This window comes from Camponotus vicinus, unplaced genomic scaffold (genome assembly GCF_025532165.1).
Source record: "Camponotus vicinus isolate PSW18456_S1 unplaced genomic scaffold, iyCamVici1.0 SCAF_11, whole genome shotgun sequence".
Classification (NCBI taxonomy): Eukaryota; Metazoa; Arthropoda; class Insecta; order Hymenoptera; family Formicidae; genus Camponotus; species Camponotus vicinus.
The window spans coordinates 9,251,273-9,267,801 of NW_028141947.1; the positions used below are offsets into that span (position 1 = coordinate 9,251,273).

General features: G+C 31.8%; 2 protein-coding genes across 5 annotated transcripts in view; both read left to right on the forward strand.

Moving 5' to 3' along the window:
- The window catches only part of Dgk (diacyl glycerol kinase 1), an 87,785-nt gene extending 78,286 nt beyond the window's left edge, over positions 1 to 9,499 (forward strand). For all 4 annotated transcript variants that reach the window (XM_083081118.1, XM_083081119.1, XM_083081121.1 and 1 more), the window contains 10 exons: positions 1,477 to 1,551; positions 1,746 to 1,983; positions 2,153 to 2,358; positions 2,861 to 3,034; positions 3,350 to 3,638; positions 4,112 to 4,236; positions 4,401 to 4,688; positions 4,879 to 5,080; positions 5,240 to 5,421; positions 5,829 to 9,499. In XM_083081118.1, coding sequence (XP_082937244.1) covers positions 1,477 to 1,551; positions 1,746 to 1,983; positions 2,153 to 2,358; positions 2,861 to 3,034; positions 3,350 to 3,638; positions 4,112 to 4,236; positions 4,401 to 4,688; positions 4,879 to 5,080; positions 5,240 to 5,421; positions 5,829 to 5,918 — 1,869 coding nt within the window. In that variant the 3' untranslated portion in view covers positions 5,919 to 9,499. The remainder of the gene's footprint in view (positions 1 to 1,476; positions 1,552 to 1,745; positions 1,984 to 2,152; positions 2,359 to 2,860; positions 3,035 to 3,349; positions 3,639 to 4,111; positions 4,237 to 4,400; positions 4,689 to 4,878; positions 5,081 to 5,239; positions 5,422 to 5,828) is intronic.
- A 1,183-nt stretch (positions 9,500 to 10,682) lies between these two features.
- Positions 10,683 to 16,246, forward strand: Ge-1 (Enhancer of mRNA-decapping protein 4 homolog Ge-1). Its single transcript, XM_083081647.1, has 9 exons — positions 10,683 to 10,922; positions 11,093 to 11,161; positions 11,719 to 11,927; positions 12,131 to 12,513; positions 12,595 to 12,863; positions 12,953 to 14,613; positions 14,693 to 14,900; positions 14,985 to 15,275; positions 15,401 to 16,246. Exons 1-9 carry the CDS (start codon positions 10,912 to 10,914, stop codon positions 15,588 to 15,590), a joined length of 3,291 nt encoding a protein of 1,096 aa, XP_082937773.1. The 5' UTR covers positions 10,683 to 10,911; the 3' UTR covers positions 15,591 to 16,246.
- The last annotated feature ends 283 nt before the right edge of the window (positions 16,247 to 16,529 follow it).

The following is a 16,529-nucleotide window of genomic DNA, read 5'->3' on the forward strand; positions in this document are numbered from 1 at the left end:
TTATACAGTAATGTCATCATAGAAATCGAATAAAAGTCGTGTCATTGCGCAATATTGAAATAATTACAAACGATAGATAAATAACACATGATAAAATATTACTGGTAATTATTTTAAAATAATTTCAATTTAATTATGATTATAAAATAATTTAGAGATATCAGCAAAACTGACTTTTTTCCGATGAAAATAGATTGACCTTTGCTGCTTAAGTAATAATAGCGGTATAGAATAGCTTTAGTTGTGATATTAATAGAAGAGATAAATACTTGTTCCATATACTCTCTGTTGACCGCACCCATAATAGGCACGTCAATTGACATGTACCCTCTGCGATCCGTTACAACGTGAATTATGTGGAACGAGCGTAATTTCCGTTGCTTTAGTGACGCGCATCATTGACCTCTTCGTAATTGAGAGATCAGAAAAACTATGTGAATGAATTGATTAATGTTATTTTTGTGTATAACAATGAAATTATAAACTGTTAATATTATCTAATTGCAATATATCAACAATTTTTTAAAATATAATCAGTATAAAAGTAGCAATGTAATATAGTATAGTGTTTTTCTAATTGACAGAATATTAATAAATAAAGAAATAAATATTAATATCGATTAATTTAAAAATAAATTAAATACAAAATTTAATTAAATACAAAATTAATTAAATACAAAATATTGTTCTACTATTTTTTTGTATTTAAAATAATTAAGATAAATATCTATTTTTTTACAAAATTTGCAGAATATTCACAGAAATTTCATTGTTTCACAAAGCATTTTAATTTTAAAATACTCGTAATATAATTTTAAAATATTCGTAATATAATTTCGAAAGAACCAAATAAGCATTTTACATGTGGAATTGATTGTGACGTTCAATGTATTCGTCACTCAGTAAGGGATTAGATACGTGTGCATATTGATGCATCGATAGAATATACAGCAGGAGCGAGATTTACGCGTCGACATGAAATTGCGGCCGAGAAGGATGTTGGGAAAACGACGGTCGGCATCGTTCACATAATGAGTTCCATGTTGAATAAATCATTCATATCACGATGTACAAATTGTGCGTCGCGTTGATAAATATTCACGGTACCGATAGCGGAATCGTGGGAAAGGTAGACGTTATTAAAAATGAGGCGAAGCCACTACTTTATTCAGATCTGTTCAGCTACAGCAAATAAGCGGCCAAAAAAGAGTTTTTAATCAAAGATATATTAAAATCGTGTAATTCTCTCGATATAAAATGTATGAAACGTCCTTCAAAGAAGGAAGATGATCGATATATCTTAATATACGCGATTTATACATATTTTTTAAGCGATATGGAATTTGATAATTTAATAAAATTAAATTATACATAAATAAAATAATATATATAATTTAACACTATGTCAGTAGAAATATGATATGAACATTTATTTATTATTTCATTGTTACTAATGCTATTATCATGCGGTTTTAGGAGATGGACTGCATCGTGAATCAAATGATGAATGTCGCGGAATATCTCGGCTGGGATGTCACAGAGCTGAAACCGGTAAGCAGGAAAAGAGCTTTTAACTAACTATTAACGAACTATTCTGAAGATTGGAAAATCATCTTCCTATTAATAAATCCAATAATAATTTTCTATTCTAAGAAGATATCAACAAAATTATAAGAAATTTGCCGAAGCTGCCGCAATTGGAATATACGGGATCAATAAGTGGGAAATAAAACTTTATATTCCAGATCCTGCAGGATATGATGATAGAAATTGATTACGATGCAGATGGTACAGTCTCATTGGAGGAATGGAAACGAGGGGGTCTTACAACAATTCCTCTCTTGGTTCTTCTGGGTCTGGATTCCCACGTAAAAGAGGATGGGAATCATCTGTGGAGATTGAAGCATTTCAGCAAACCAGCGTATTGCAATCTTTGTCTAAATATGCTGGTTGGTCTCGGCAAAAAAGGACTTTGTTGCGTTTGTGAGTATAAGAAATCCATAATATTTTTCCTATTTCACGATGCTAGCATAAAACAAAATTGTGCAATCAATATCTCTAAAAATAGGACACAAGTACGTATTTTGTGCATACAATGCAACAAAATCAACGGATACATGCAATCATTAAATGACCAAGTTCTCTTTTTCAGTTTGCAAATACACAGTACATGAGAGATGCGTTCAAAGAGCGCCTGCCTCCTGTATAGCCACTTATGTCAAAAGCAAAAAAACATCCCAGACAATGATTCATCATTGGGTCGAAGGTAATTGCCACGGGAAATGTTCCAAGTGCAAAAAAACGATCAAAAGTTACAACGGCATCACCGGATTACATTGCAGATGGTGTCAATTAACAGTGAGTATAATCAAAGTGATACACAAAATACAAGGCAATAGGCATCTATCACACATATCGTTTCAATTAATTATATTTTATTATTAAAAAAATTAGAATTTATTTATAGCAATATAAAAAATAAAAGAATATTCTAAGTATATGGTTTAAAACTCAAGCATTAAAATATATGTATATATATATATATATATATATATATATATATATATATATATATATATAAATTTAGTAATTAAAAGAGAAAATGTTTTGTGTATTTAATTATGTTATATTACTTTTTTCTTTATATCTTCTTTAACAAGTTCATTTATTTAAAACTAAATAATTAGATAATGCAAGTAAAAATATTTTAATTTAAATAGTACGCAGTTAGAATGTTATAGATATGAGATATGTTAAATATAGATATGAGAATGTTGTAGATATGAAATTTTTATTAATTAAAACGATAATGGATGAGGATACTTATAACTGTATGGATATTTCCATGGGAATGTTGCAGTTGCATAATAGATGCGCATCACAAGTACGAGCGGAATGTACGCTTGGAGAGCATGCGGTACATATCCTTCCACCTACAGCGATTTGTCCCGTTGTGCTAGATAGACAAAGATCGTTATCGAGGGACAGCAAACGAGGTAGCAAACACGGTCAAGATAACTCATCGGTCAGCTCCGTAAGTGCAATATAATGATCCGCATTAATTGTCTCATTACGTGCCCTTTTCGTATAAAAGAAAGAACATACATGAAATACTTTCCTACTTATATGTTTAATTATTGGAAAAATTATAACTTGTTTAACTCTTTTGTAAAAGATTTTAATTTTAAAACGCGGTAGAATATTTTTAACTAACAAAATACATTATTTGAAGAAAATAATATTAAGAAAAATGTTTAAAGAAAATAACGAAATAAGAAAATAAAATTCAATGGGACCATAATAGAATAAACATATTCTGCAACACGAGTAAATGTAATGAACTTAATAGGGTGGTTTCCTAAGCTGCGGTAGTTCGAGTCAACAACCAGCTATGTCTTTTCAAATTTCACCACCGGACGACACGATACCGCTCTTAGTATTCATAAATCCAAAATCGGGTGGCCGACAAGGAGAGCGAATGCTACGAAAATTTCAATACATTTTGAACCCTCGACAGGTCCATAATCTAGCAATTGGTGGACCTATGCAGGGTTTGCAAATGTTTAAGGATGTGGAGAATTTTAAAGTAATCTGTTGTGGCGGCGATGGAACGGTTGGCTGGGTTTTAGAAACGATGGGTAATGCATCATGATTTAATAATATCTTATTTGATTATTATTTTATTTAATATTTGTTATTATTTTATAAAAAATTTATGAAATATTAAAAATATTTATTTTATTATTTTATTTTATTTAATTAAATTTATCGAAAAACTTGTGAAACGAATAGAAGTGTTATTGAATATTGTAGAAAATGCGAATAAAAATGGTTTTTTAATAAATTTTGTAATATGTTACGTGTTAGATATAAATTGTACAAATTATATATAAATTCAATAATAAATTACGGAACTTCGTCGAATATCATCCATATAAATTAGAAATGAAATTTAATAGATTTTTGATTAACTAATTACGAAAAATAAGTTATTATTTTGATGCTGCCTTAATAAAACATTAACGTTAATTAATATTATATTGATGTTATTTAATGTTAATGTAAGTTTTAATGGCATTGTAATCAGTGCTTTTACTACTATTTAATTCAGATCGTGTGCAATTTGAAAAACAACCTGCCGTTGGCGTTATACCTCTCGGCACAGGAAATGATCTCGCAAGGTGTTTACGCTGGGGTGGTGGTTACGAAGGAGAAGCAGTGCACAAAGTGCTTAAGGTAAAGTAAGCTATATATATTTTTAATATTTTAATAATATTCCAATTGTGAGAAATTATTTTTATTTTTTACACATTATTGTTTAAAAAATATGTGACTTATTTAATGCGCCATATCAGAGATTGCTGTAAGAATTCGCTATATGAAATCTAAATGATTCGCAGAAAATAGAAAAAGCGACGCAGGTAATGATGGATCGCTGGCAAATAGAAGTTTCGGATCAAAAGGACGAGAAGAAACCGAATCAAGACAGTATACCGTACAATATCATTAATAATTATTTCTCGGTAGGCGTTGACGCTGCCATTTGCGTCAAGTTCCATATGGAAAGAGAGAAAAATCCCGAGAAATTTAATAGCAGAATGAAAAATAAGCTGTGGTACTTTGAATACGCAACTACGGAACAGTTTGCTGCCAGTTGCAAAAACCTTCACGAAGATCTCGAAATAATCGTAAGCATAAATTAATAATTTTTCATTCGATTAGTAAACTAGTACATCGAATATCAAATACTCGATATTCAGATATATTAATTAATCAATCGTATCTATTTTATAATTTCGAATACGCAATAGATGAATTTGTAATCGTTCAATCAATTTCATGGAATTAATGGAATTCGTGACATTTCATCGATTGCAGTGCGATGGTACACCTCTAGATTTGGCGCATGGGCCATCTTTGCAAGGAGTCGCATTGCTAAACATTCCTTTCACTCATGGAGGTTCGAATCTTTGGGGTGAACATCATACGCGGCATCGTCTTGGTAAACGAAAAAAGCGACCGGATAAAGAACTTAGTACCAGTAGTTTCAATTCCGTAGATCTCACCGCCGCGATTCAAGGTGAGTTATTCATTTAACGTGCAAGAAATAATCAATTAAGCACGAACAATTTAATAAATGTATTTTTGCATCCCATTCGTGTGCATAAAATGTCACAAGCATAAATAGAATATATTTGAAGAATTACCTTTTTCGATGATATTATGTATTTACCGGCAGACATCGGGGATAATCTCATAGAAGTAATCGGTTTGGAGAACTGTTTGCACATGGGTCAAGTGAAGACTGGATTGCGACATTCCGGTAGAAGACTAGCCCAATGCAGCAGCGTCACTATCATTACAAGCAAACGATTCCCCATGCAAATCGACGGAGAACCTTGGATGCAAGGTCCTTGCACGGTGAGCTGAAACGAATAGTGAAATATATAAATATTTAGTACGATACTAAAATAAGCGGAACGTATATTTTAGCATGATATTTTTCACATGAAAAAGTTCTACCGGCTTAATTAGAGAGAACGGAACGGAAATATGTTTTCAGTAATTTTTATTAAATTTTGTTTTATAATAAATATAAATTTATCTTGAATTTTTATCAAAAGATATTTCGCACTGCATAAAACTTTATTATGTAAATGAATTTATTAAAACTTTATTATAAATGAATTATTTAGAATGAATATTTTTGTACTCTTATTTATTTTGTACTCTTAGTTTATTATATCATAATATTATATATGTAATGTACCATTTTATTTTTATATTGAACAAGTTGCAAATTGAATGAAAATGGTTCTCTGATATAGATTCGCATCACACATAAAAATCAAGTACCAATGTTGATGGCACCACCGCCAGACAAGGGTAAAGGCTTCTTCCGGTTTTTAAGGAGATGAATACAATAAGCTTTACGCTTTTAGCGAAGGAGGATGGATTCTATCGAGTGAAAAGATCAATTCTAACTCAATCTCTAATCCAGTCTTGTTATTGTCCGGCACGTTTAATCCTCTTTATTATGACAGCTGTATCGATTTCATACGTAGTCGCAGCTTTTCATCTAAATGCGAAGAACGCGAGCTCAGATACTCATTTAAACACGAAGAACGCGAGCGTCAACGCGTCATAGGTATTTTTATGTACAGTATTTTTCAAACTAAACGGAATTTTATGTCTTAGTCTTAGATATGCCAAGCGGTAGGCTCGACTGTCTTTAAGCCTTGAATGCTAGCAATTTTCGATCATTTTTTAATTCTCAATTGGCGAAATAAAAATATCGAGCGGAAAAGGATCAATTCGCCATACGATAATAATTCTGTCGCTTAACTTACGTATTGCCTTTCAGCTGCGAATCGATAGAGATTATATTAATATTAATAAAAAAGAAATTGTGATTAAAGTATCTTTCAGATTTAGCGAAAATAAACTCGTTTGCAAAGATGTCGCCCTTTCAATTAAGAGTCAAGTTACTTCGCGCAAGTCATCAATTGCTCGGCGAGAGCTTTCCGAATTCTGCTGCTTTTTATATGTGTGCAAATCGACTGGCGCACATATTTATGCAAGAAATAAACAACACATTGACACGGCGAATTGTGCGGTGTCGTGCAAACGAGAGTGGAGTTGTAACAACTACTTCAATTTAGAGCGCGTATGTGGATATAATTCTTTCAAGATCTATCGCCGAACAATTAGCACTTTTAGCGTAGAAAGGATGGGCAAACAATTGGACTGGACTGGTCGACATATTTTCGCTTACGTGATACGTGATATATTCCTAATTCTGGTTCTCCTTTGCACGAATCCGTCCGTCAATCTCACGAGTCACATACCTTCCTCTCTTAATTCTAAGTTTTTTGTAAGGCTTAGTCGTAAACGCTTAGATATAAATCAGGATCTATTTATTTATTTATTCAATGTATTTATTTATTTATTTTTCATATACTTTATAAGTCAGAGCAATATATCATAAGCATATCAACGAGCGAGTGCGGTTGCGTAGCACGTTGTAATGTGTGCTGTTTGGTTGTTAACATTTATGAGAAATCATGAATCACGAGTTAGAGAATTAATAGATATCATTTAACCCACATGCAGATTATAATTCTCGATAATAAATACAATATAATTTGTGTTTTTATGTCACACTTATTATATCATTTTTGATGATTGTAATTATTACTTTTCATATATATACTTCATATTTTTCATATACTACTTCATATACTACTATTTTTGCACTTTGTGCTTGTAAAGAACTATAAGTAAATTTTTCATAAATTCATTGATATATGTTCTCTTATTACGCGTACGAGCGCCTGTATTTTATATACTCTTGATGGCCCTATACTGTTAAGTAATAGAATGCTTCGAAGCACTTTTCCTTATTCTCTGCTACAGTTACTTCGATTAAAACTTTATATATCAATAACACTATTGGGCGATTCATTTTTTAGTATTTCCGTAAATGTTAAAAAAAGAAGTAGCCAATCTAGCCATTAAGTGTACTGTTTATTAAATCGTATAAATTCTATTTCCATGCACTTGTTAAACGCATTTTGTTAATGTATAATATATCAATTTTAAATCTAATGTAGCGAAACGAAATTTTGTTTTTGTAATTTTATTAAATGTGCTGTTTATTAAATCATATGAATTCTATTTCCATGCACTTGTTAAACGCATTTTGTTAATATGTAATATGAAATCTGAGATATGTATCAATCTTGAATCTAATGAGTAGTGAAACGAAATTTTATGTGTTTTTGTAATTATATATATATATACACATATATGCAGCCAAAGAGGAATAATATAGTAAATACGATTTAAAATCCCGCAGGGACCATCTCGATATATATAAACAAAGACGATTTTAAATTTTCATATCTTCGTGCAGACCGAGATTTTAATCTTTTGTAAGATGCTTAAACCGTCATCTCTCGCGGCTATCTAGATTTTACTTGCGTCTACTATGCGGAATAAATTAATGAAATGTGACAATTAGTTGATTTAAAAACGAAAATACCGTGTAAGTAAAATAGTATAGAATTTACATTTATGATGATTCAAAGTACAATATTACTTCCGCAAAGTAGATGATTTAGTCTTTTTCCAAGCACTGATCGCTCATAATCGTCATTGTTTTTTATCGCAATCTTCCGTGACGATTAATGCGGTTGATTATAGTTGATTAGAGTAATCGAAATATTACGCTTAACAAATGAAACTTGTAACCAATAAAAAGTCTTAATTTTCGAGTTGTTATCTATTAGTGATCAAATTTTAGGGGAATAAAAAATGAAGAGGAAAATGAAAAATCGTCGCGAGGACAAACAGGAGTCTATCCCTGCGGTCCATTTGACATGTGAATATTAACGGCACAATAACGACGATATTGTTTTTCTATTGGATTGGCGCAGTGTCTCAGTGTGCTTTGTCATTGTGTAACATTATATATGATGTAAAAAGACCCAAAAAATTTACTCATTTATGCGGCAGTACGAAAAGTAAGATATTTGCTTGAGAACTTGGAAATTCGAATGCACAATTTACGGCAACAAATCTCTAAATAGTTCCCGAGATAAAAGTCAGAAGATAAATGCCGTATTATATGTGAACGATATTCCAAGAAGAATCTAGCGAATATTCAGTATCTCAAGAACATGTAGCTATTTTATCGTAAAGAAAATACGTACAATAGCAAAGCGTGAATCGGACAAAGTATACATAAAAGTTATAAAATAGAATTTTATTGCAAAATTTTCACACACACACATGCATGATTCTAAAGCAAAATATAAATAAATCAACTGATTTTGCAAGATTGATATGTAGAACAAATAACATACAATATATATAATAATAATAAAAAAAATATCTATAAGATTAGGATGAAAATTTATGCTAAAATTGCAATTCTTTTTCGGACCATTAACGAATTTCAAACAAGAAAAATTCCTGAAGAGATTAGTATATTAAAGACAAAATAGATAACAGCAGTGCACATAATTTTATAAATTTAGATATAAATTAACAATTTATTTTAGAATAACAAATTTGCCTGTAATTTCCTTTCAATTTTTTTATTTTTCGTACGACTAAAATGCGTAGCAAATTACAGGAGATTTTGAACCTTTTATGTCGCTAATAATCGGGCAAATATTGAGCATTATTGAGAGCATTATTGAGATTATTTAATTATTATTACATATAATATATTACAGTCCGATTCACACTTTTCTCCTCTCGCTTTCGATGGTGATCCGCAAATACGTCTGATATACGAAACGTATGCGTTATAGTTGTTAAGCGCTACTTACGAATATCCGACATTAGCTGAATTTACTGCCATCTTTTTTTGGGTCTATGTACGTTTGAGCACTACTGCCATTTTCCAAAGGATAGACACGTACGCGAATGAAAAAAGCCTGTCTATAGTGTAATATAACATAAGAAATAAAGTGTAAATTTATATCACGTATATTTTTCCTATTAATGATTTTTCAATATTTCAGAATTTCGAAGCAATTGTCGTTTATCTTATCGAATAAAGATAGAAATATTCGCATGGCGCAAATAATTTTCCGACTTAAATGCGTATATATCAGATATTTAAGAATTTATCATATGTACATTTAACACTTGCCAGAGAGTTAATTTTTAAATATATATTTCTCTCTCTTTAATTTCTAAATATGTTATATATTTTTTACAAGTGAAAATTTTCTCTCAAATTTAAAAAAAATTCTCATTACCCTATTAACTTTTTTAAGATTTTCTTCAATTTTTATACTTTTTACGTTACATCTCTAAAGCTCTTCTTAGAAATCTTTTTCTTAAATGGAAATTGTTATATTCGATTAAGCAAATTTCCTCTTTCATTTGTATATTGTAAACGAGATGCATTTAAAAAAAAGAAAATATATATATATTCGAAAAAGAGAGAGAATATATATTTCATATTTCTTTTATATATTTAATATAACACTTACCAAGCAGAGTTAATCAGCACGGTACGAATATCGAAGCGTCCAATCGTCATGGCAATTGTCTAAAACAAAGGGTAAAATCTTTGTAGATCGCAAGAAAAAGACTTTAAACGTGTTAAAAATCTTCAATTAAAATGTTGATTAGACAGAAATACCTCATTCCGTGACAAAAACCGTATTAAAACCGCATCCGACGACGACTTTATCCTCGCGCACTTTCACACTTTCCGCCATGATGGCGACGCGATATTTCGAATCTTGTACATACGCGGAGGGAGCTTTACATTATTGTATTTCTTATTTCATCGGATGATATCTGCGCGCTATACATACACATTTTGTCGACTTCACCGGGATACAATTAACTATTCTCTTATTACTTAAATAAACGAAATCCGATAACGTTATATACAACGGAATACAAAAAATTGTGTATTTTTACCGTTCAAAAATGCTTACGCGCGCATGCTTTGGCGCTTCATGACGTAACAGCGTGGATGACATTTCATCGAACGACAGGCGTCGCGTCGAACGCGCTCATTGGCTACTACTGCGAGAAACCTTCGAAGCCCTAGAAATTCTCTAGCGGACAGCCAATCGGCATGGATGATCTTTCCATCGTACAAATGTGATATTGGCCTTTAAGATACATATCAATCTAATATCAGTCACGCATGAGTCAACGTCAGTGTGAGTACAGTATCAAACGAAAGGCCTTGTGAACGACACTGGTTTCCACTTTGCTTACTGACAAATGGACGAGAGCCGTCTGACGTTTCGCTCTCGTTGAAATTTCTAAATTGACCTCGCGTGCGCACGAATATCACGACGACCTGTCGGTGATGAACGCACAACTGCTCGATTGATCATATTCGTCTCTTGAACGAGCGACATAGCAGCATTTATGCCTGAGAGGTGCGTATGAGAGCCAGTTTATAATATATCGAATCTCGTGGGGAGGGGAGGGGAGGAGAGGGGGGAAGGGGCACGTTACATATACCGATTACACTGGTTAAGGTTAGGAATCGCTTGGACGAGCCGGGCGCGTATAATCTGTGGAATTTCGTTAAATCGTTATTTTGCAGGAACGCGACTGGCGAGATGAGTAAAACCGGGGAGGGCAATTTGAGGCATCTCCACTACGAGCAAACAGTGTAAGCATCTCCTAGAAATCGAACGCACGCTTTGACAATATATATGGTATATACATGGGTTTTGTCTCACTAAATGGCAAGACCGAATGCAGACATTATTACACAATTGTTATAGCTCCTCTATTCAGTTCTCTTGTAAAAATATAGAGATAAGGGAAGATTGTCCAAAATTTTAAAAATCCAATGTTTGTCACACTGTAAAATGATTATAACTTATCTGTTTATTAATTTGTCTCTATTCTGCTTTTTACAAACTTACATTTCTAAGCCATTTTTTTTTTTTTATATAACATTTTATGTGGAAAATTGAGATATATTGCATCGAGCGGTAAATTGTATGTATCATGGTTTTATAGCTCTTATCTCGAATATTGTATTTCAACTATCTCAAATTTCCATGTGAATGCTATAATAGCATATTCTTTCATTGATGTATTCTTTGCATTTATATTTGACTTTTTTTCTTTATATTTAAGAGAAAAATTAATGACCGTAATATATAAAATAAGTTTATTTTGTATAAAAAGAATTGTATATATAATATTCTGTTCCTGCAGGGAGTTCAATGGACGAGAGGATCAACATTCAGTAGAATTATGTAGCACAAATGTAACTATTATTCCTTCCCCTGGTGATCATGATCACGGTAGCTCAAAAGTAAAACTGAAAAATATCGTTGACTTTACTTGGGATCATCATCTTTATACTGGCCAATTGCTGGCTGTTCATGTATCTGGAAAATATTTAGCCTATGGCATAAAAGGAGGTAATATTTTAGAGAATTATTGATTTGCTATTTATGATTTTTTGCCAATGTAATCAAAATATCTCCTGCTTTACTTAATATACAATTGTTTCAATTATTAAAATTGATTCTTTAATTAAATATTTATATATCTAGAAAAAATTTGATTAAGTTATTATACTTAAGTTATTATATTTCTATTTAAATTTTTTTCTATCTTTTAGTTACTGGTACTGGTGGTGCATTAGTTCGTGTTGTATATAAAGAGTTGGAACATAGGGCTCTACTACGAGGAATGCGTGGTGCTATTCAAGATCTTGCATTCGCCCATGTTTCAAATGCGATTCTTGCCTGTATCGATTATACAGGATCTCTTTTTATACATACAATTGAACCAACACCATCTGAATTATTATGCAGTTTAGTATTACAAGTAGATGCGGAAGATGTTTCTCCAACTAGTCATCGAGTAATTTGGTGTCCATATATCCCAGAAGATGATGCTTCCGATGGAGATGAAGTATCAAAATTATTAGTTCTCACTCGTGGTTCTAAAGTTGAATTATGGTCTGTTGCAATGGTGGCATCAAGATTTAGATCAATAGAGGTATATTTAAGTATACAGTTTGACTACACTTAAGTGAAAATACACAATTGAAAAATATTTTTATCCTCTTTCTTCTGTCAGATAACAAATCCAGCTGTTAAAGAAAGCGGAGGGATGATGGAAATTGATCAACACTCAGGAACAATTATTGAAGCAACACTTAGTCCAGACGGTACTGCTTTAGCGACGGCTAGTACAGATGGAGAAGTAAAATTTTTCCAGGTCTTCCTGCATAATAATTCACACAATGGCCAACCACAACCACGTTGCTTACATCAATGGAAACCTCATGGAGGACGACCTATTTCCTGCCTATTTTTCCTCGATGATCACAAGCATTATCAACCCGAGTGAGTATTTTAAAGATATTAATTCAATTTAATATGTATAGATTCACTTATTAAATGGACTAATAAAAGTGTTACTATTTATTTCTCAGTGTTCAGTTTTGGAGGTTTGCTGTGACAGGATGTGACAATAATTCAGAATTGAAAGTATGGTCGTGCGAAGTGTGGAGTTGTTTACAAACGATTAAGTTTGCCCCAAATCCTTCTACTGGTAAAATGCCAGTGTTGAAAGCAGGCTTAGATCTTAGTGCCGGATATCTATTCCTATCGGATATTTATAATAAAATTTTATATATATTAAGTCTTTCAAAAGACAAAGGTGAAGCATTGGCTTGCATAAGCACGGTATCAGAGTTTCTCCTGCCATATCCTATTCTAAGTTTTGGAATCGTCGATGCCGATCAACGCAAGATTCGATCGAATGGCGAATCATTAGAAGACCTATGTACATGTGAAGAGATTGAAGAAAACGATGAACAACTTGTCATTTACATGTATCTAGTTCAACCAAAATCTTTACAAGAGTGTCACATTGCCTTTAAACCTGCTTCACAAGCAAGTGGCAATTATCTTATAGATACACTTACTCATGATTCGTTAGATTATTCCGAAGATTTGCCGGATATGGGAACCGTCACTCACAATGGTATTTCCGGTGAGAATTGCGAGAGAGAACGTTCTTTATCCACTACAATTGAAACAACGATTAATCATAATACCAGTGGCTTAAATCTGATGACACCCGATGCGTTTAGTTCACCTGCAAAAAAAGAGAATAACGAACTAGAGTCTAATTCTGGAAGCCCGGAATTAGGAAAAGTTTTATCCAACAGTCCTTCTCTTGCACAAGCAGTGCAAGCTTTGAACGTATCTGATCCACCACTTGCAAAAGACGAGATGGAGGAGCAGACCCCTGCTAGTTGTGGTAGCAGTCCTTCTAGAGAAGTAAGAGAAATTTTGTCTCTTACTAAACCAGACGAAGAAACCGAAATTGATAGCAAATCAGAAACAAAAACAAACGCCGACGAAGATTGGTCTAATATCCCAATGGTCTTGCTCAAAGATGTAAATGTACATGCTATGCAGGAATCGGAGGAATTTTCTGATGAGAATAATGAGAATAATTTACAAAGACAAAAGGCGAAAGATGAGCCGAAAGCGATATCTCTTTCAATCGATGATACTGGAACATCGTGGCGACCGAATAGTGATATCAATAATGTCGAATTGAATAACAAATTGAAATCTGTTTTAGAAATAATTCAAGACCAGTACCAAGAAATAAAAGAATTGCGGACAGAGGTAATCAGATTACGAGAAGAATCGCCATCCACGCGAATAGAATCTGCATTGGCGAGAATATCTCAGCAACAAAATGCAAGTCTAGAACAAACTCTGTACAATCAAATGGCGCGTCAACATGAATTTCTAAACACATTCGAAACAACGATCAAAGATAAGATTGAAAGTATCTTGCCACGTACAATTGAAGAAATGATAATGCCTTTAAAACATCAAATGAGATTAGACGCGAATCAAATGGATGAACTCTTTCAGAAGAATATAACTGAATTAATAAACAGTGCGCGTGTAAAAGATGCCTTAGCTTTGACAGCTGCAAATGCAGCTAAACCTGCTCTGGACGTTGCCTTTAAAGAAATATTCACAAGTTTTATTTTACCTGGCATGGAAAAGATTTGCCAAGTTATGTTTAAGCAAATTCAAGATATCTTTATTAAAGGCACTCATGAATGTAAATAGTATATGTATTTTATCATTATAAGAATAATTGTCTCTTTAATGTTTTATGTACATGATATCTCTTTACATAGATCTACAACATATTGATACCATCGTCGAGAAGCAATGTCAGCATCGCAATGAACAACTCAGTGAAGCATTATCAACATCAGTACGTGAAGAATTACAAACTGAACTGAATAGAATTTTAACGACAACACAAGATAGTACCATTCGAGCAATTCGTGATTCCATACGAGAAAATCTGAGTCAGCAGCTTACAGAAATTTCTAGTGCGCGGTAAGGGATATGTCGCAAACTCGAAGTTTAGAATTACTAATTAGATGCAGATAAAAATTTCAATAAATGTTTCTCAATTTACAGATCAAGAGCTACAACACCTGCTATACCTGTAGCTGCTGTAGCTGATGCTCAAGCACGTGTCATGTCTCTTCTTCAAAGAGGTCAATTAAATGCTGCTTTTCAACAGGCTTTAAGTGCAAGCGATTTAGGATTAGTAGTATTAGTATGCGAAAAAACGGAACCTTCGAGAGTATTTTCGTGTCCAGGAGTTCAGGGACAAGGTTCTAGATGTATCTTACAGCAACCTGTGATTCTTTCGCTTGTACAGCAGTTATCTGCTGATTTAGGACATCGTACAGAACTAAAACATAGGTAATTATATTCCTTTAATTTAGATTATATAAATCATATCGATTGACATAATATAAGAATAGGACAATTTTTGTCCTATTTGTAAAAATATAAACAAGAATCATATTTCTTTATTGTATACACAGGTGGCTAGAAGAAGCAATATTAAATTTAGATCCAACTGATCCTGTAACACGAGAACATATGGGCACCGTGCTAATAACTCTACAAAATCAATTGGCTGCATTTGTAGCAAATAATCCGAATCATCGATCAACGCGTCGCATGAAAATGCTCGCTATGGCTGCGCGTGCACTATTAAATCAGCATCCTTGACCGCCACACTTGTGAGATCATTTAAATATACAATATAAGATTTTGTACGTTTTGTTTAAAAACTACTTTTATCTAAAAAGCAATATTTGCGAAAGTTATGTTTAAGACTGGCAGTGATTTATATAAAATATGAAACAAATACTTTAATGAATTTACTACTCATGCTATATCAAAATATATTTAAATTCGATTTAATTTTATCTTATATCTATCTATGCATTTAATATGCGATTAATTATGTTATTCATTTTTATCTGTTTAAATATTTTACAATAAAAACTTTTTTTAAAGAGTTTTTATATAAACTGCTTAATTCAATTTTTGGACAAAAATAGAAATGTTTTAAGTTGAGCGCAAAATATTGATTTGACGATAAATTAATACTAGAAAATATTCAGTATTAATATTGATGAAAAAAAAAAAATATTTTTTGTTCTATCTTTAAACTCTGCATGAAGGATGTTATAGAAGGATGTAAAGATGAATTTTCACTTGTAAGTTGATAGTAAAAAGAAATATAAAAAAAAATATTTCTTCATATTTCATATTTAAATTTTGACCTTAAATATAATACATGGATTTCACTCACTATGAACTTGTTATATTTAATTATACTTATATGTGAAAATGTGGTTGTAAAAATTTTTAATTAAAATATCTAACTTTGAAAGAATTTTTTGCTTGATAATCATTTATAAACACAATCTTTTAGAGACAAAAATCTGTATTGAAATAAGTATAATTAATAATTATATTTAATTGAATAGTATAATTATATTTAATTGAATTGATAAGTATAATAATTAACATTGAATTGAATGATAAAGGTACATATATATATATATATGCATTTTTAATGTTAAATTGGGCTGATAATAAGTATTCAAAAATATTTTTATACATTTTTAATTTTATAATTTTTTAATTTTGAAAAATTTT

Bases quoted from the DNA above. Each gene is read 5' to 3' on its own strand.
- Ge-1 (XM_083081647.1), top strand. The intron at 12,864-12,952 runs GTGAGTATTTTA...TTTATTTCTCAG, and splicing joins CACAAGCATTATCAACCCGA to TGTTCAGTTTTGGAGGTTTG. The intron at 14,901-14,984 runs GTAAGGGATATG...CTCAATTTACAG, and splicing joins ACAGAAATTTCTAGTGCGCG to ATCAAGAGCTACAACACCTG.